This window comes from Alosa alosa, chromosome 5 (genome assembly GCF_017589495.1).
Source record: "Alosa alosa isolate M-15738 ecotype Scorff River chromosome 5, AALO_Geno_1.1, whole genome shotgun sequence".
In the NCBI taxonomy this organism is placed as follows: Eukaryota; Metazoa; Chordata; class Actinopteri; order Clupeiformes; family Clupeidae; genus Alosa; species Alosa alosa.
The window spans coordinates 6,097,847-6,117,554 of NC_063193.1; the positions used below are offsets into that span (position 1 = coordinate 6,097,847).

The window sequence follows — 19,708 nt, forward strand, 5'->3', positions numbered from 1 at the left end:
CTCTTCTCCTCCTCCTCCTTCTTCTTCTCCTCCTCCTCCTTCTTCTTCTTCATCTTCTTCTTCTTCCTCCTCTGCAGAGACATTTCAGGTGGTGGTCAGAGGGAATGGATTCCTCCATGCCCGCAACGTGGAAAAAGTGCTCTGCACTTTCCGCATCAATGATACCCTCACAAGGAGTAAGTGCCGTCTCTGATGCCGTGATGCATGCCACATAAGCTTGCATTATACCTGCATCACATATAGCCAACATCATTTCCTTCCTCTTCCAAGTAAATTTTGTACTTTGGGTCACGTAAAGCTGAACCATTTAGAGCTCTCCACTGAGCCATCTGAAAATGTCTTAAGACCTTCATTATGATTGTCTTTACAAGTGAGGGGAGTAATTAGATTCTATATAAAAATAGAATGTTCGGTATATAAAGTGACCCGCTATTAAGTCGGCATTGTTCATAAAGTGTGTCAGCATTTGGCATTGTGTAGACCTATTTAGAGGTCTTTACTGAAACCATTTCAAGATGAAAGACCTGAATCATATCTCTTAATAAACAAGGACCAATTATTTTTCAAATGTGTGTCTAAAAGGGCAGACAAACACTGAAACCAAATTATGTACGAAGCATTAATGTTTTTGTAAACAGTGATAATTAGCCCTTGCATAAGAGTTGTTTTTATGATTTAGCTCAAATTGGCAAGCTCTGAACTGAGTACCACTGAGCTTGCAATTGCCATCACACAGGTCTGTGAAGTGTCCCTGAGCTATCGTTTCTCTGAAACCTCCTGACAAAAATCTGGCCCCAATAGACCGAAAACATGCACCAATGTTCCTGGATCTGTCGTGATTGGTAGTTGGAGAGTTTTTAAAAGGCACAAGGCAGCCTTTAATAGTGTGGCTGTTCGCCAGGTGAGGCAGATCTAGTAGAGGAGAAAAAAAGCCCACAGCGCCACACACAAAGCTGTGATGAGGAACGAACAATGTCCTTGAGCTGCATCCAAGCTATGCTTCCCGCCATGCAGCCATGCATCAGCCTTTAATAAAAGGCTGATGCCTATATGGCCTCCGCTAAGAAGTTTGCACCCACAGGGCAGATATTTAATGCTGTGAAGAATTGCGATTGCATCTGAATTAGATCTGATCAAAGCAGAGAATCTGTGCCTGATATAATTATATATACTAATAGGTTTCAGATTAGTGAGTGTTTCGCATCCCCATAATATGGATGATGAAAGCAGTCATGTCGGTGGACGGTGAAGGTTTACATTGTGTGTCCAAACATCTCGGTGGGGAATGAGCGCGGGATATGGAAACTATTAGAACAAAAGGGAAATGCCTTGTGTCTATATCTGCAGTCTTCGCCCCCTAGCCATTCTCATGTCTCTTGCATGCTAAGTCCCCTGAAAATACGTGCCGTTTGTCCACTGTCCAGCGGTGTTTGTTTATACTTGGCCAGTCTAAATGCTGGAAAGAGGCTCTTGTAAACAGACCCTAATTATGCTGATGCAAGGTTTTTTTCAGTTTCGACAAAGAAAAAGGCAACAAATGCCCACTTGTTTACCAACTTTGTTCTACCCACAGTGTTTGTCCGCAAAGGCGATTTCTTTAACGTAAATCTTGCTAATTCTACCTCCCCCCTTGACAGCGCCTCCAAATATCTCATGGATTAAAGGCTATGGGTGGGAAGGGGCTGTGTGTTGCTACATGTGTTGAACAGCTGAGAGTCTGTTTGAGCCTATGTCTCGGACACGCTAACAGCTTGCAAGTATAAGACATACGGAACCCTGGCATCTTATATGCCGGCAGATGTGATGGTGAGTCTTGAAGGAGACTTGAAGGTCTCAAACCTCCATCAGAACACAGATCCTTTCACCAAACGATGATACACACCAAGAGGCTTCTGCACAAGCCCTGCTCATTGTTGTCGTGACGTGTTTTGGGCAGGATATGTGAAGTGTTTTGGGAATGACAAATACCAGATTTGAATCCACAGAATGCATAGGCCATGGACACACTATGAATTTTCCACTTCATGCACACAGGCACAAAAACAAACCCCCCAGCTTTTGCAATGCAGCACCTTGTTTTGTCACAGTCACATCTCCATCAAAAAACAAAACTACTGTTTCCATAAATTGTCACAGTCAATTGCATCATGATTCACAACAAGTAAAATCTACTGGCAGCTTCTTTGTTTGAAGAGCAACACTGTTGTTCTGACTCAGAGAGAGGCTCGGAGGTGATCGGTATGGCCAGTAATTTCTGGTAATTTATTAAGCACTCTCCAGCCTTGAGCACATGTCTTCAGTTAGGCAGTAAAACATGGCCTTTTTCCTCGCGCACTGTGGGTAAACAGACTAATAAAGAGTTTGAGGACATGCATCAAGCCTTCCTGCCAGGATCCCAACACTTCTGGCCACATGTTGAGAGAGGAAGAGGAGAGAGAGGCAGGCGGTCACTGCCCGGATCTGCCCCGGACAAAGACGACCCCCTGCAGCAGAGAGGGAGGAGGAGGCCGTCGTAAAGTGGGGCTCAAGCATCGCTGCAAAAAGGCAGTGTTTGAAGCCTCGATCTCCTTCAACAGGCCTCTCCCTTCCTCCGGCTCACCTTTTGTTGAGGTGTCTGAAGGATCACAAAGGAACCGGGGCTGTATGACATCCCGATGACTTTATGTTGGCCCAGGCCAGAGCCCTTATCCCGGCGGTATTGATCTCACAGCTAATGCTCCAGCGGGTCCACCTCCCTCCCTTCCACTAAATCCCTTCATCCAGCAGGGTGTTACAGGACAGAGACAGCAGTTGTGTAGATTTCCTCAGGGCTGAGGTATGTCTGCCTGGGGCCAGTGTAAACAGCCTGTGTTGGAGTAGAGGAGCTCAGCGAATCTGCCTTCCAACCAGGAAGTTCAACAGAATATCTTACAGCTTTGTCCTTCAACAGCGGCGGCCATGTTTTTATTACCTTGTTTGCAAAGCAGGGCCAGCTTCTTCTCCCAACAGGTCCCTGTAGGGTTTTCTCATGGCTCAGTGCTGTTGACTTGCTCTCCATCTAAAACAACAAGCCATTTATACCCTTCCCCAGTGCTAACTTGAGTTATACTACCTGTTTCTGCAGTTGGTGTTGTACAGTGATGGTAATCTGGTTCTCTTTCCTCCAGTGGTGAAGCCTCTGATTGTTGAGGATACATACATGCTGTGTCCTGCACCAGTGTTGAGAGAGGAGGGAACGTAAGTGCTGTGTTCACATTAACATATAATTCATTGATCATGTTTATTACATTTTTTTCTTTATTTCTTGCTTAATAGATTGCTTATTACTTGGTTTATTGCATTTCGCTTTGAATGTGTTCATACAGCGTGTTAGTGAGGAATTAAACTGAACACTTGTTAATAAACCTCTGCAGCAAAGCCGTGGGGTTGACTGGCAGCAGTGGTAAAGACAATGCCTGACAATCAGTCAGCTCGGGCTCGATCCCCGAACCCACCGCCGTTGCAACTCCGTGTCACTTTGCAAGTGGTGGCTAAATGTCAGTTATTCGACATTGAAATTAACTGATGAATGAGACACTGGGGGTTATTATACCGTTTGTCCACATTATACCGAGTTCGTTTGGACCGATGGTTAGGTGATTTTTGCTAATGTCTACCGATCTACCGAACCCGGGTGCGGACCTGGGTCCGCTAGAAAACAGTGGTCTGGGGTTGGAAATAAACTGCCGTTTTTATGACGTTGCCAAGCGATATTGGTATACAGTATAGAAGCTAGTGTTTTTGGCATAAACAGACCCAGGACCACAAACAAAAATGTAATGTGAGCAGAAACCAGCTGGGTCAGAGCTAGGGGGGAATAATCACACTCTGTTACAGTCCAGTTAAACAAACCCGGTGGGAAGGCAACCAGAGACTCAACGTTTAAGGATGCATTTTCTTTATTTGTAATACAGTGCATGCATATAGTATAGGCTAATGTGTGTGCTTTGCTTTAGGGTGTTGATTGCAGAAACCCATCAGACGTGTGTATCTGTATTGCAGGGCTGCCTCCTTATATGTCAGCATGAACGAAGGCCTGAGTTTCATCTCCAGTTCTGTCACCATTACCACCGTGGGTTGTGTGAGTACAATACATATGCAGTAGATCTTTGTCAGACTTCAGACTGCCAAAAAAAGAAAACTATTGTCATTTGAAAATGTGATTGCTCAAATGAAATTTCACTTCAAATGTCAGATAAAACAAATACTGAAGATATCAGCATAGACATCCTCAGATATACCTCAGGTATAAAAAATAGCACATAGCTGGACTGTCTTCTCTCCTCTCTCTTGTTTTTGTCCAGGCATCTGCTGTTTCAGTCAAGTCAAGTGCCCTTAAGCTTATATATTCAGTACTGAGATAACTGACATTCCTTGTCTGCCAATGAGAAGCCATAGAGTGTGTGCACGAGGAAATGAGTATTATAACACCTGCCAGGTTAGCAGTCGTCCAAATGGCCCTTGTAACTTCTGATGGCGCTGAGCCGTTGTGAGGCTGTCTTGAAAACAACTTGTAATCTCGACCTTTCTTCTCACCTCTCTCCAGCTGTTATGAATCATCTAGTATTTCACAATATTTTGTTTTGGTTTGCTCGTGAAATCTCTTAAAAAATAAGTCATCTTCATTCACAAACCGAGCCAGCACTCTGTAATAGACAAACAGACACACACACACACACACAAACACAAACACACACACACACACACACACACACACACACACACACTTGCTTCTAATCCTTTTTTTGGGCCATACTATCATATATCAGTGTAACTGAATGTAAAAAACATAATCCTCATTGCCACTGATATTCCATTATATTGTGTGTTTGTGTTTCAGTCTGATGGGACTATTCTGGCCATAGCTCTGCTCATCCTGATGCTGCTCCTGATCCTGGCTATGCTGTGGTGGTTCTGGCCTCTCTGCTGCACAGTGGTAGGCTCCTCTAATACTAGGATTGTCGTCAGCAGCATTAGCATTATTAGTCGCTATGCTAAGGCTGAGGTACATTTAGTCCTCTCTGTTTTCATGAATATGCCAAATAGATGTCATTTGAAATCTGAATACATTCATACACTGCCCATATACTATATGCAGAATTTTCAAACTGATAAAAAGATGGTAGTTTTAAAAAATATTCCGAATAGCAATGTCATGAGTTCCACCTACACTCATATCAGGCTTGGCACCTCATATCAGCAATATTTTTACGACATGCCTCGTTCAAACAGTGAAGACGTTCAGACCAGTCATGAACCAGAAATGGAAAATACCCCTGAAATCTTCACATATGCACATATTGCACAAGCAGTCTGACAGTCAGGTTTCTTGTCAAAATAAAATACTTCCTTCTAATGATTTCCACTAACTAAATGAGCCATACTTGGTTGGTGCGCTGCTCATGGTTCGACAAGAGGGTTTCAAAACTTTCCCAGCATCTGAGAGCAGCTGCTTAGTTGAGATGTAGCCTCCTAACCCCCAACGCCCCCACTCCAAAAAAAACCCTTCCCCCTCCCTGTCCCCATGCATCATTAACAGTAAGAGTTAAGCTAACGAATGGCCTCACCACAAAGGTGAGGTCATCTCCCCGAGTGTGATGGTCCTGACTTGCTGAAGGTTGCAGATTGTGCCGAGTGATCTCTTTTCCAGCAGAGCTGGAGTGTGGGAGCTGGCTGGGTCGGGTGAATGGTAGACAGAGAGAGAGAGAGAGAGAGAGAGAGAGAGAGAGAGAGAGATCTACGGCGCCGAGCACAAATTCCCATGGAGTGTGGGAGTCACATGGTGGTCACACGGGAGCTCTGGGTCTGATTTGTTAGTCGGTAATAGATTGTTCTGACCTTCCCTTAAGTCCATTATCACCACACAAGGTCATGGGCAGGTGGAAGGAGTGTGTTGAGTTCCTTGGGGCCTGACGACCCCATCGGACCTTTTGATCTGTCAGGGTCACAGGCTGGTGGAAAAAGAAAGAAGACCAGGCCTCTCACGCTTCTCAAGGGCATTAAATCCTCCTTCCGATGAAACACCAAGGGAATAACTCTGGGTCAAGACTTTAGTCTCTATTCAGTATATCTATTACCAATCTCCTGTATCTAGCATACACTTTTGTCTTAAAATCACTTCATAGTCTCAGATGCACATTAGTGACTGACCACTCTTACTCAAGAGTCATCTTATAATTGAAATAGGGCCATGTGTCCAAGTGTGTAATGAGGCGGGTAATGTTGGACCAGTGGACTCTAAAACTGAGTCAGAGTTCATCTGGAGGTCCTGCGACAGGGCGATGGAGACCAACGAGAGGGACAGTGAGTTCACACAGAGGGAGAGGGTTCGGAGCTGAAATCATGCTGTTAGTCACCTTAGCACACATTCTCCGACCTTTGGCGGGAGATTACGCAAGTATGCTGGACAGGTGTCACTGTTATTGTTAATCTTTTAAAGTCAAATATCATCTGTCAGACCACATTTATGGTGTTTGTCTTTCAGAGCTCTTTTTCAATATCAGATGCCCCAGGCAAAAAAGCTAAGGCTTCATAAAGCTGTATTTTTACAAGCCTTGAGGCTGAAACTGGGGAAAGATCTTAGCCATATACAATCATTTCCAGTCGATAGTTTTGCCCAGAAGTGTTTCGGAAAGTAAGAGAAGGTTGCCATGGGAAGGCAGCTAGTGTTTCAGCTTTTGGAAATGCTCAAAGGAAAAATCCGGCCTCGCTAGCCCACTTTACATTCTGGGTTTAGCTGCACGTTGCATAACGGTGGTGCTCCACAATAAGTCAAACTGCGTTGTCTGAACTCTAACTCAATTAATAACATCATCCTGACCCGCAATCTCTCTCAAAAACAACAGCAGAGGACAAATCCCATTCCTGTGGGGTGTTCTCAGATGTTTGTGCTCTCTGCTTTGGTGGGAGACTTCTCTTTTTTTCTTCCTCCAAAATTAGCTCCTTGAAAACACACTCTCTTCTCTCTGGGGGTTCAGGCATGTGACTCCTCATGGTACTCGCATGTTTTTTGTGTCCTGAGACCCTTTCCTCCATACTCCATGAACCACCTCCCCCCCCCCCCCCCACCCAACCAACCAACCACCCTCACCCTCCTCCCTACCCCCCCCCCCCCGACCTTCCCTAAGTTATGGAATCTGGACAGCAGATTTCTAGGTCATTTCACGCTGCTTGTAAATAGTGCAAAAGAGGAGCACAAAAAAAAGTGGGCCAATTCCTCCGTCATGTGTTTTTAAGTATCCTTGCTTTGGCACACACATTGAACACATTACTCACTGACTGGGTGACATGCTAATGAAAAGGGCATTTGAAACTGCGCTGAGGAGGAAAGGATTAGTTTTGACATACCAGCAGCAGGAGTGTGAACTTGAGCACACGTGAGAGACTTTAAATCCCCCAACTTCATCCTTAACCTCTCTGCCTCTCTCTCTCTCTCTCTCTCTCTCTCTCTTTCTAGATTATCCGTGAGCCTCCACCACCAGTAGTCGAAGATAGCTCGGTAAGATGCACATATGAATTGTATTTGTTTTTTTTTCATGTAAATATCCACATCAACAAAACTTTACAGGAGAAATTTGGTTCAAACAAAAAGCACACTATCTGAATATCAATAATAATCCACTCTTAGGATCAAGTATTCCACCTCAGATGTATCCACAGGCATGCAAACTCTCATGCAAACAGATGCAGAGGAGTCATGTTATTTTATGGGCCCCACATACTTATAGTATCTTATAATAATAGGTATGGTGGAATTCTGTTGAGGCACAATCATGGTATAAGGTATGCACTGTGATGGGGTGCAGTATGCACTCTGCAATACCAATGAGCCTGGTGAGGTCAGGCTGCAGGTTTGGTACCTCACAGAACTGGGTTTCAGGCCCACTGCGCTTTCCCTTCACTACATCTGAATATTTTTTGAGTGACTAATTTTTAATTTTATATTATAAATAGTAGTTTGTTAACATGCTTATTTTACTGCACAGTAACATTTAGTTAAGTCATTAGATGACATCTTTTATTACTTTGACTCAGCCAAATCCAAGATGCCATCATCTAATTTTCATCACTCAATGATGCAGTGGTAACAAAATCAAATGGCCTATTTTCAATTGAAGTTTTCTGAATAACCATCTGGCCCCCTGACACGGTGTAAATGGGTCTTCTCTTCTAGGCAAGTCAGTAAATGAAAGAATCATTTATTTGTTTATGTGTGTGTGTGGGGGGGTCTTCTCTTCTAGGGAAGTCAGTAAATGAAAGAATCATTTATTTGTTAATGTGTGTGTGTTTGGGTCTTCTCTTCTAGGGAAGTCAGTAATTAAAGAATCATGTATTTGTGTATGAATGTGTATTTGTCTGGTTGAGTGGTTGTGTCTAACTCAATAAAGCCAGCACACCACTTTTGATAACTATATAAGTACAAAGCAATTCATCACTATTAGGATTGCTGTAGCACTTTAGACTTGTGCCCCAGCCTACCCCTATTGTCTTTGCAACACTGAAATATACTCCATGTCAAACTATGCACTGTTTCTTTTCTTTGTTTGTTGGTGGGTGTTTTATGTTTCCCCACAGGCTGAGGGAAGTTGGCCAAAAGGCCAAAGCAGTGTATGCAGCTTAACATAACTTCAACACAGTCTCATATGAAACATATAATCTCCATACAAAGCCCTCTCCATATTTCATTCACCCCATTCAGTTCAATTACTCAGCCATTAAATCATGTCACTGAAAATCTGAATTATTTCACTTATAAAATAATATTTATAGACGGATTATTGTAGAAAAATGCTGGATGGGTTGTCAATCTCTGTTTAAATTGTCGTTGTGTTGAGATAGCAGTCTTACACGCTGCTTTGCGCAAGATATTGCTCAAGACTGGCGGCAGTTCATAGCCTGGTTTAAACTCAACTTTAAAATCTCATTATCATGTGGGCTTTGAACATAAATTAGTTCTGAGAATTAAAGTCTTGAAACACATTGAAACCCCCTCTGAGCGCAGGGTGCCTTACATCACCGTCTCGCATGACAGCGTCTGACTGTTGTGCGGTAATAGATTAGATTAGTCTGGACTATCAGGCCGGATCCACCGACAGCCTGAATCCTGAGTGTGTCAGACAGTGTTGGCCGGGTTTATGTCATTTCCTGAGATCCGATGCATGCCATACGAGACGTGGTACACTTTCGGGAACTGCAGAGGGCGGTGAGGGGGGGGGTTGAACTTCTTTAGAATGGAAAATTTAGGTCATAAAAGAGGCCAACTGTGTTTATAAGACATAAAGCACTCTAAGGGATAGGAGATGGAGCACACTTTTTTTCCTCTTGCATATGCCATGGCTAGATTGCAGACTCACTGCGCGGCTTAAACTTATATCCAAAGTTGAAATGGAAGTGTATATGTGCCATTAAAAGAGGCAAGCAACAATAGCAAACAGAGAGACACGGGTTGATGTTGTTTCAAGAGGGAAATAGGTAGGTCCATATGCCCCTGGAGAAAACAAGTCACAAGGTTTGGATTCAGGGATGCCTATTTCACTCATAAACACAGATGTGTGCTGTCTTTGTCATTATTTTGTCATTTCTTTCTACAACTTATGAGTGACTTTATGGGATCATGGAAGAGCTCAGTGAGGGGGGGGGGGGGGGGGGGTTCATTGCTTAAGAGAAATTGTCCTCTGGCCTCTTTTTGCCCCCTGTCCTGACTTATTCCCTCACCCCTGACCCCCTAAGGGTAACATCCAAGAGTACACATCCAAAACAAATCCTTTTTTATATGTTTTTTTTAGTTTAGTTTGTTAGTTTATTGTCCCCTTAAGGAAATTTCTTTTCACAGTTTTATATGACATGTCGAGATAACTGGGTCATTTTTTTTTACACCTTTGGTGATTAAAAATACAAAAGATCTTTTAGGGAAAATGCTCTACCAGTCACATACTCAGTAATGTAAAGGACAACTGTCTCTTTTCCACCCAAGGACGAGGAGGATGAGGATGGAATACCTAAGAAGAAGTGGCCGACAGTGGACGCCTCATACTACGGTGGCCGAGGAGTGGGTGGAATCAAACGGATGGAGGTCTGACATCTAGCAATTTAATACTCTACAGACAGACAAACATCATTTGTCACATTTATTTGTCCAACACAGTGTTCAAGAAGTGCTGTGTTATTTAAGACTTTCACATAGCAGTACAGACAGAACCAATGTTAAGCATTAACCAGATGACACACATACAGAATAGTATTCGCTGCCAGACTCTTTGTTGTACTCTAGTGGACGTTAAGTGCAGTGACTGTTATGTCCCCACTGTGAGTCCAAGCTGTTTTCCATTAGGACACGATAAGACTAAGAGACACGGCTGGAATTTACAGACTTGGCCTCTGACCAGCTGTACAGTGTGCAGAGGCTCATCTGGAGCTCCAGAACTATCTGCTTAGTTGCGTTTAACGGTCACATCGTTTCCCCCTGAAAACTTACATCTGTCCCTTTCTTTTTTCTCTTTCTCTTGTGTCTACCTCTCCAATCTCCCCTCTCTCTCCCTCTTTTGTCTCCCTCTGTGTTCTTTTCTTTCTTTCTCTTTTGTCTGGTGTCTATCTCTTTTGTCTGTATCCCTCTGTGTTCTTTCTTTCTTTTGTTCTTTCTCTGGTGTCTATCTCTCTCTTTTGTCTGTATCTCTGTGTTCTTTCTTTCTTTCTTTCTTTCTTTCTTTTGTTCTTTCTCTGATGTCTCCCTCTATCTCCCTCTCTCTTTGTCTGTGTCTGTCCTGTGCTCCCCCAGGTGCGCTGGGGAGAGAAGGGCTCCACAGAGGAGGGGGCCAAACTGGAGAAGGCCAAAAACGCCCGGGTCAAGATGCCGGAGCAGGAGTTTGAGCTGCCGCCTACGCGCATGCTGAACAACGGCATGAGGAAGCCGCATGGCCCACGCAAGTGGTACTCTCCCATCAAGGTAGGGTATCTACAGAGCACCTTTTTCAATCAGCAGTCCCATGATGGGTCTGATGGTCATTCTTGTGTGATGCACTACACATTTTTGACATTTTTTTTTCTGGCAAACGCAGTCTACAGAATTCTATGAAATAGATGCATTCAGTTTCTGCTTTCTTAAGTAATGCCTGTGGTTTCATTATCACAAACATCTCATGGCACCCCCAACATTTGAATTCTTTATTTGAACCCACCAATCATATTTCTCACAGAAGGGATTCAATGTTTGGATTGATTCAATGGATGTTTGCAGCAGTGAAATGGTGATGTTGACACTCATGGGTACAGAAAACATTGCCTGTGCCACTCAGAAAAGCAGAAAAGTTGCCTACAGTATTATAGCTGATATGGAGAGCACACACACACACACACACACACACACACACACACACACACACACACACACACACACACACACACACACACACACACACACACACACACACACACCACCCCCCAATCCAACTCCCTAGTGTAGTGCACTGTGTGTAGCCATCAGATGAAAGGTCTTCTAAAAATGTATGCTTAGGGCATATTCATGTTTGAGATAAGCCCCCTGCAAGACAGCCGATCCAGAGTAGAGTTTTGCCAGACACACTTCATTTAGAAGACAGACTGGCTGTCTGTTCTAATAGAGATGTTTAATGCTTGATCCATTCCAGGAAATCATCTTATTACCACTGGAGCTAAATGTATAAAACATTCCTTGGCTTTGTGACAGATCATTGTTCTGCAATAGCTAGTCATGCTGTTAAATTTATGGTGAAATACAATGGAGGCCTCAAACCCCATCCAATACGTGTGCTGAAACAGCTTATGGCTGTGGATACAATGAAGATGAATAGTACTTGCATTTGCAATGAGTGTTTTACAAACCGATTTATCATAGGAAATGAGAATTCATAGCCATCGTTATTCAAGTCTCCACAATCCAAAACACACAGCTACATCCTGTTGTGTGGCCTGAAGGTGAAAACAGAGTGAAAATGAACACAAGCAGGCCCAAATTAAGTCATTTAACTCCACCAGGGGGGATAAAGCACTGGGATATCATTGGATACTGACATATTGATCATGTGTAAAGCTAAGAAATTTATTTTTCTTCTCTGCAAGCTGCAGAGTAGAATAGTTAAGTAACAACAACACATTTTAACAGAAAAAGATTGCGTCCCATTCTGACTTGTTTCAAAAAGACACACAAGCTCACATATGTTTAAAATCAAAACATGTCACAACACACATCAGTTTATCTAACCACAACCTGTGCTCCAGTGATGACCTCTGCATACCTGCTGGTACCAAGCTGTACCGGCCGAGACTTGGTACATTAGCGAGACGACGTAAGGCTGTGTGTGTGTGTGTGTGTGTGTGTGTGTGTGTGTGTGTGTGTAATCTAGTGTTGGGCTCTCTGAGATATGCTCTTCTCAGCTAAGGACTAACGGTTAATGCATTGTGCTCTGTATGCTTACACTCTGACTCAGTCAGCTGGGGAACGCTACTAGAAAACAGGCATGTTTTGGACTGACCTGCGGGAGAGTAGGGTTGCAGAGGCAACACATTTTTGGTCATGGGGCTCGGGGGCTCTTCCTCATCATCTTCAAAACAATGATGATGATGGCGGAAAAAAGAGGTTTCTACCCTTTATTGGCCACAGTGAACTAACATTAGCTTCTATTTTTTCATTTACTTATTTGTTTCCAAATTACACTTTGAACATACGGGATTGTGAAATGAAGGTCAGATGTTTCATTGTTAAATTGGATTACAGTAAAGAACGCAAAGGCTTTGGAAAGAGATGGGAATGACCACACAGCAGATGGCCAAGATATGATTTTAATCTGGCACTGTCTGCGAGGGTTTTTCTATTTTCAAAGAGAGGTTAAAGAAGTCCATCACAGAAAGGTGGATATGTACAAACAGCGTAATGTTTGAAAGCAGCCTGCGGCTGAAGAGGATTGAGGATTGAGGAGGTTATGCCTCCCTCAGATAACATCTGTGTATACAGGCTGTATAGTTACAGTTAGACCAGTTCAATACAAAACTAAGCCAATGACATAATGCAAAAAAGTGAAAGTGAATGCATGCAGTCATTACTGATGCTGATCCATCGAATGCTAACGTGTGCAGTTCTCTCTGGTACTGGGCCCAGAGCTTCAGGGTTTCAAGTGGCATCACTTTTTCTGTTGGAACTTCAGATGCAGCCCCATTAGTGAACAGACAAACACATGGCTCAGTGGTTTCTCATTCTGAATGTTTTCCTAATGTTCGTAAAAAGGTTATGCGATAATGGTAAGCTTGCTGTATTAAGGTTGTGAGCTTAGAAGCAACAGATGATTGAAACAGGTTGAGGATGATGGAGATACAGTTTGTCAAAACATGTCTCTACATCCTTTTTTTCCTTTTTTGTAGGGCAAGCTGGACGCTCTGTGGGTTCTCCTGAGGAAAGGCTATGACCGTGTATCAGTCATGAGACCACAACCAGGAGACAAAGTAAGACTCATATCTGACCAAAATAACCCTGTTACTGTGGTAAAATAATCGTCTAAATAAAATAACCCTGTAACCTTTCAGAGGCACAGTGGGCCATTAACAAAATTAAAAGGTAGTAGCCTATCTAATCTACCTATCTAATCTACCTCTACCTTTCAATCTAGTATAGAAAATCTGCCAATATCAGCAGGTAATGTTGAATTTGACAGGACTATAATGGCTGCTTACAGCATACACCATATCAATGAAGTCTTCCATTTGGTCTGTCGGTTTGGATCTGCTGGACACGTTTTTAATGCATGCAGACATTTGTCGGATTCGCAACACACTCTCTCGGATCTGTTAGCATGCGGTCTGCGACTCCTCATAGGGAATGACTGACTTGTCGTTTTCGAAGTTGAAACGTGCTCAACAGTATAAATACCGCTTAAAACCGACACCCCCACTGCGCTAGCATCCTGCAAGTAACTGTCCATCTGAGACCCATGACATGAATCCTCCAAGCCTCCAACTGGAACCATTACATCTTACCCAACTCACCGCCTCTCTCTCTAGGAAAAACAAAAACAGCGCAGAGATGGAAATCCCACCTGTTGTTGTGTAGCCTACCAGCCCCTCTTCTCTGCGGCCAACATGCTCTATCAGGAAACATGTTTCCCCCGTGCGTGCAGCCATTACTTAAGCAATCCAAACATGGCACATTTTAAGCATGGATGGCGGCATGCATGTGTTTGACCTTACAGCTGTGTGAGGTCAGGCTGGCTTCGGGACCTGTCGCTCATACGGGGTGAAATGAAGCATGGCCCATGGGTTCGCTCTCTGGCCTCTAATTGAATGAACACATCGTGACTCAATGTTTTTCCACGAGAAAAATATGAGATGTCTGACCTTTTGGGTGGATGCTGCTGGGCGACGCACCACCCCATATCCATAGGCAACGTGGTCACAAAACATTTCCATGGAGGGGTTGCTGGCAACACAGACGTCATCCAGACAAGTCTTTTCATGTGATTTGTTTCTGCATACATGCAGTTGTTATGTCTATTGTGCGTGCTGTGCTTTATTTTAGGGTTAAAGGGGGGAAGCAATAGCAGACAAAGAGGATAGACCACAGCTTGCACTAGAATGTCTCACTGAAGTTATCTGAATAGTATTAAAACCACAGGACACCGAGTAATATTTGACCAGAATCTAAACAACCGAAGGAGTCGTGAGATATTCTGAAGCTTTCATAAAGCTGCAGCCAGGATTTCATGATGGAAATCAGTCTGGACTTGGACAGAGAACACAGAGCACATGAAGCCCTCTCCACAGAGAATCCCTCCCAGCGACAGAATGAGGACTTTTTAAACACGCTCGCGCTTTAAGAGGTTTCATGTAAACTAAACAAAGATTGTTAACATTTAATCTTATTGGGGGGGTACAAAGGGTGTTGTCATTTATGACTCTGAAAATGCAGTATAGAAATGTTAATAACTGCGCCCCTCTCTCTTTCAACTGAAAAAAGCCAGAGTTTGGCTTGGCTCCACTGCTAGCCTTGCCCTGGACTAGCCTTGGCTCCACTGCTAGCCTTGCCCTGGACTAGCCTTGGCTTTGGGTGGTGGTGAGTGGGAAGAGGCCCTTTCGTCAAGTCGAGTTTTGAGGCCAGATAAAATGCAGCGCAAACAACGCAGATGTTTGCAATAAAGTCAATTCAGACAGAGGATGCTGGGTAAGTGCGTGGTGAGTCTTGATGAGTCGGCCTGCCAAAGGCTGAGACCCGGCCACGTCTGGAAAAGTAGTCACATAAAAAGCTGGATGCAACACCCCCACCCCCCTCATTTTGCATGAGACTAGGAAGCATTAGTGTGACCCCGTCCGTCTTTCTTTTGGAGAGGGAGGGGGTTGTTGGTGGGGCATATACTGGACTGGTGTTAGCCAGTTGTGGTGATAGACCGAGGGTAGGAACTAAAACACAGAGGATTTCCTGTACTGTGGGGGTTAAAGCTCCATCTGACTTTGATCCCTCACGTCCTTCCCTACTAGGGGTTAAATCCTGATAATTTTTTTTTGTTATTGCACAAGGGCCCATGTGGATTCCTCACAGTAAGTGCCCAGTCAGCAACTCCCTCGCAGGGACCACGTCCATTGCTTTGGACGAAAGCCAGAAACAAAAACATTCAGCTCCAGAATCTGACCCAGTTTCTTTGAGGTTGCTTTGCGAGTTATGTACCAAGACATAGTCCCCCCTGTTACAAAGACTAATTGTCCCCGCCACAAACAAACATTTCTGTAAGTGTAGATGTGGTGACGCTCAGGCGGGCCTAAGGATGGGGAAAGGGGGACTGTGGCGTCTTCCGCGGGGGGATCAGTGGGATGCCTGGGAACATCAAAGCCATGGTGAAGTAAACTTCGTCGAGGCTTAATAAGTTTCCTGGCTCTGCCTCCTACTTAGCCCATTAGTTATATGTTCACAACCTAGTGACACTGCAAAGATGAGAAGACAAGAGGTGCGGGTGGGCTTTATTACAACAAATGCGGAGAGCACAAAAGGATATTGAAGAGACAAGGATTATGCAACAAATGCAGAGACAAAGCACCCTAAGCACAAAGGGATATGAAAAAGACTAGGATTATGCAACAGTCAAAGCGCAATGAAAAGAATGTGATCGTGAAGTAGAGAGTTGCAATATGGCCTGGCGGTCGGAAAATGGACGAGCATATAATGGACTGCTGGCTTCGCTCCCAGGAGCTCCACAAGTCAGCATTGCCTTCAATTCTGCTTAGAGTCCTAGAGTCCTTTTTCTAGCCTTATATCAGATAGAAAATAGACAGAAAATACTGTATTAGGCGTGAGACTTAAGCAGAAACATTGTATTTTGTTTCATAGATCAGCAGACCAACTCTGGAATGAGGTAATGCAGTGTAGGAGCAAAGCCTTGTTTTCATAAAACTGTTCATTAACTACAGGAGCTCTGGACAGCCCTTGACTGTCACTTCCCCTCAAGCATTGTGGGTAAACAAGGCTCCTCTGGTTGCAATTAAGAGCTCAAGTACACCCATGTCTTTAATAGTTTCCTCCATATAGCAACAGCCACGTGAGGCACTGAATCAGCAACAGAGTAAATGATGTGACTCTTTGCTTCAGATCTTCTAAACCTTCCGCGTTTCCTCTAGAGATACAGTTGCATGACCCGGAACCAATATATATTTCACAGGAACCAACAGGTCACTGACCTGACCTTGTTCTCTTGTGTTTTCTTCACCCAAAATAAGTTAGACTGAAACATTTGGCCTGCAGAAGTCAGTAAGAGAATAAGATGAACCAGGGATATCACTTTAGACTGAGAAGCATAAATCAGAGATCTCTTTTTTTGTTATGGATGCACCGATCTTTAAAATGGCATGCATGAAGTTCTAAGCAGTAAATTAATGTAATCATGTCAAACGTGTTATTGTATTCTCACCACAGTATAAATAATGTGGGTTGTGAGTTGTGTGTCTTGGAAGCAGCAAACACTAGAGAATGTGCACTATAAAAACAGCCCTCTCCGAACAACTGCTAAAGCAATTAGTTTGTTAATATGTGGCTGTATATAACAGGAGATGTTTTTATGTGGGTTGAGAATTCACCTGCATTGTTCCACTAAATAGTTCTTAATTTCTCTCGGGTGAAGTGATCATCAATGCAGCAACATTGTGATTTTGACAAAAATGAATTGCTTCCTGTACTCTTGGTGGCCTATCTGGCCATGTTCCCTCGTAATGCAGATTAGGTGGCTTACATCCTAGGGTTACCCTAACCCTAACTTCAAATTGTATTCAACTGATTTCACCACAATTTAACAACTGTGTATGCTATGATTTATCACATTTACTCACTTATGCTGTGTGCTGACGAATATGCTTTTGTGTATTTCATGCTGAGTCACGCTCATTTTATTCCATAATGTTAGGTGGGTTTTCCTCACTCTCTGGTCATGTTGTCCTTTCTCTCCAGGGTCGCTGTATGAACTTCACTCGGGTCAAGTCCAACCCTCCGCCCCGCTACCCAGCCTACAGGAACCACCCCACGCCCATCTACACCCCTCCGCCAGGAGGCAGTCCACCACCTCCGCTCCAGACCCTGCTGCCCCCTCCACCCCACAGTCCTCCAGCCTCGCCCTCCTCCACCCTCCCGCCTCTGCCCACCACCCCCCCTCCCTGCTCTACCCCCTCCCCTCCCACCACCCCACTTCCATTCACTCCACCCCCCTACACCCCACCACCAACCAGGGCCCTGCCTCCCACCACGCTCTACTACCCCCTGCCCGTGGCTCCCCCCTCTCCTCCTGCGTCGCCTACCGGATCCCTGCCTCCACTCCCACAAGCCCCTCCCCCCGGAAGAGCCCCGCCTCCCGACCGTCCACCGCCACGCCCCTCTCCGTAGGGCGGCTGTTGTGATTGGTGTGTGCAGAGGCTCTGCTTCCTGGAGCTGATCCGTGGAGCGTGAGGCGGGACAGGACATTCAAACGCCCCCTCTCAGACTGCTCTACACGTGTTCATGTGGCCACGCACTAATGAAATCACCTTCCATATCTCTATTGGGACAGAATCACAGAGAAATACATCCTATCCCCAAGGCCTCAACCAAAGAAAACAACCACCATCCACACTGCAACGTCTGCTTTCTTAGGTGACTTTTCTGATAATGACCACACATTCTGCTATAGTCCCATTGTAGCACCACCCCTGTGGACACATCTGCATATCTGCACATAAACAATGCACTCAGTCAGCTTCACCTGGTTGTTTCCATGAAGCATGTGCAATGGTCATTCAAAGAGATTGAAAGGATGGACAACAGTTCACCCACTCATTGCCATCTGCTAAAACATTTAAAGACTTGAGGTTCTTGAGAATGAGTACTTAGAGAAGGTGTTTTGAGGTTTACTGTTTGTGGGATGCACATGTAAAATTTGCTTGTAAAGAGCAAAATGTCTTGAAATGGTTTTGGTGAAAAGTGTAATGGACAGTGAACTTTCACTTAGGGATACACTTTCCACTATACACAACAAGCTGAAATTATGATTTAATGTATGTGTAATGTATATGAGTTACTTTCTTGCACAAGTCAATTCTAAAGACCAGAAAAGAAAAAAACTGGAAAAAATTAATGAATAATGTTCATGTACGTCAAAGTAGACCATATTTGTTTTGAAGAGACATTTTTCTGGTTGTGTCTGATATTTCCAACCTGAAACTTGGGACACACTTGTCAGAAAAGAGAAGAAAATTAATTCCTACCCATTCTTGAACTTGCATTTACCAACACATGGATATGATGATATTATTATGTCAATATTAAATAACAGCTTGATGCAAATTTGGATAGGAACAGATTGTTGGGTAATAAAATGCCAAACAAGTAGATAAATAACAAAGGAAAGAGAGAAGGCAACATAGGGGGCCTCATCTAATATGGAGGCAGTTTGATGCAGGGATGTTGAAGGGTCACTTGAAGACTATAATTCAGGTTTAAGCACATCATTTTCTCACAGACTAAATGTAACAAGTGCATGAGTAAGTGTCCGTTTTTAGCATTCCTAGAGCATTTTTATACATTTTTTATAAATATGTGTTTGTATAAATATATCATACTCTTTTTATGTCTCTCCATTGTTGTTTCACATTATTTGTTTTAATTTGTGTGGTTGATTTTGTTTTTAACTTCTCCAGTCAATGATTGTACAATTAGTTACACCAAGCATGTGCATCGCATCTGAGTTTGTGTTTGAACACGCTCTGGGGTACTTGTGCCCCATAATCGAACAGATTTCACAATGTTGGCACACAGTATTTTGATATGTCGTATATATTTGACACCACTGTGTAGCAGAATCAATGTTTAAACCCAATTTTGCCCCTGTGCTTAATTATCTTTTTTCCCCTCGCAATTGGCACCACTGTTGTGCTCAATGAGGCCGGTCAACATGGCTTAAAGGAATCACATGAATTTGACTCATTGCACATGATGGAATGGCACCTCCCTCACACACACACACACACACACACACACGTTGAAATGGTTTTAATAATATGATGACTTTGCTTTATGGCTGTTTCATAAAACTATAGACCTCTGAAGTTTGCCTACAAAAAGTACCCGAAGCTGCCATCTTTGCCCATATAAGGAGATCCGAGTGTTAATTGAAGCTAACTGCCTATGGCAAGTTGCATTGAAAATTAGGTCTTGGGTAGC

General features: G+C 43.7%; 1 protein-coding gene across 1 annotated transcript in view; it reads left to right on the forward strand.

Moving 5' to 3' along the window:
- The window catches only part of antxr1a (ANTXR cell adhesion molecule 1a), a 33,545-nt gene extending 15,565 nt beyond the window's left edge, over positions 1 to 17,980 (forward strand). Inside the window, exons 10-18 of the mRNA XM_048243345.1 lie at positions 78 to 176; positions 3,147 to 3,216; positions 4,021 to 4,099; positions 4,859 to 4,954; positions 7,475 to 7,516; positions 9,992 to 10,090; positions 10,793 to 10,960; positions 13,408 to 13,488; positions 17,468 to 17,980. Of these exons, the coding sequence (XP_048099302.1) occupies positions 78 to 176; positions 3,147 to 3,216; positions 4,021 to 4,099; positions 4,859 to 4,954; positions 7,475 to 7,516; positions 9,992 to 10,090; positions 10,793 to 10,960; positions 13,408 to 13,488; positions 17,468 to 17,896 (1,163 nt within the window). The 3' untranslated portion in view covers positions 17,897 to 17,980. The remainder of the gene's footprint in view (positions 1 to 77; positions 177 to 3,146; positions 3,217 to 4,020; positions 4,100 to 4,858; positions 4,955 to 7,474; positions 7,517 to 9,991; positions 10,091 to 10,792; positions 10,961 to 13,407; positions 13,489 to 17,467) is intronic.
- The last annotated feature ends 1,728 nt before the right edge of the window (positions 17,981 to 19,708 follow it).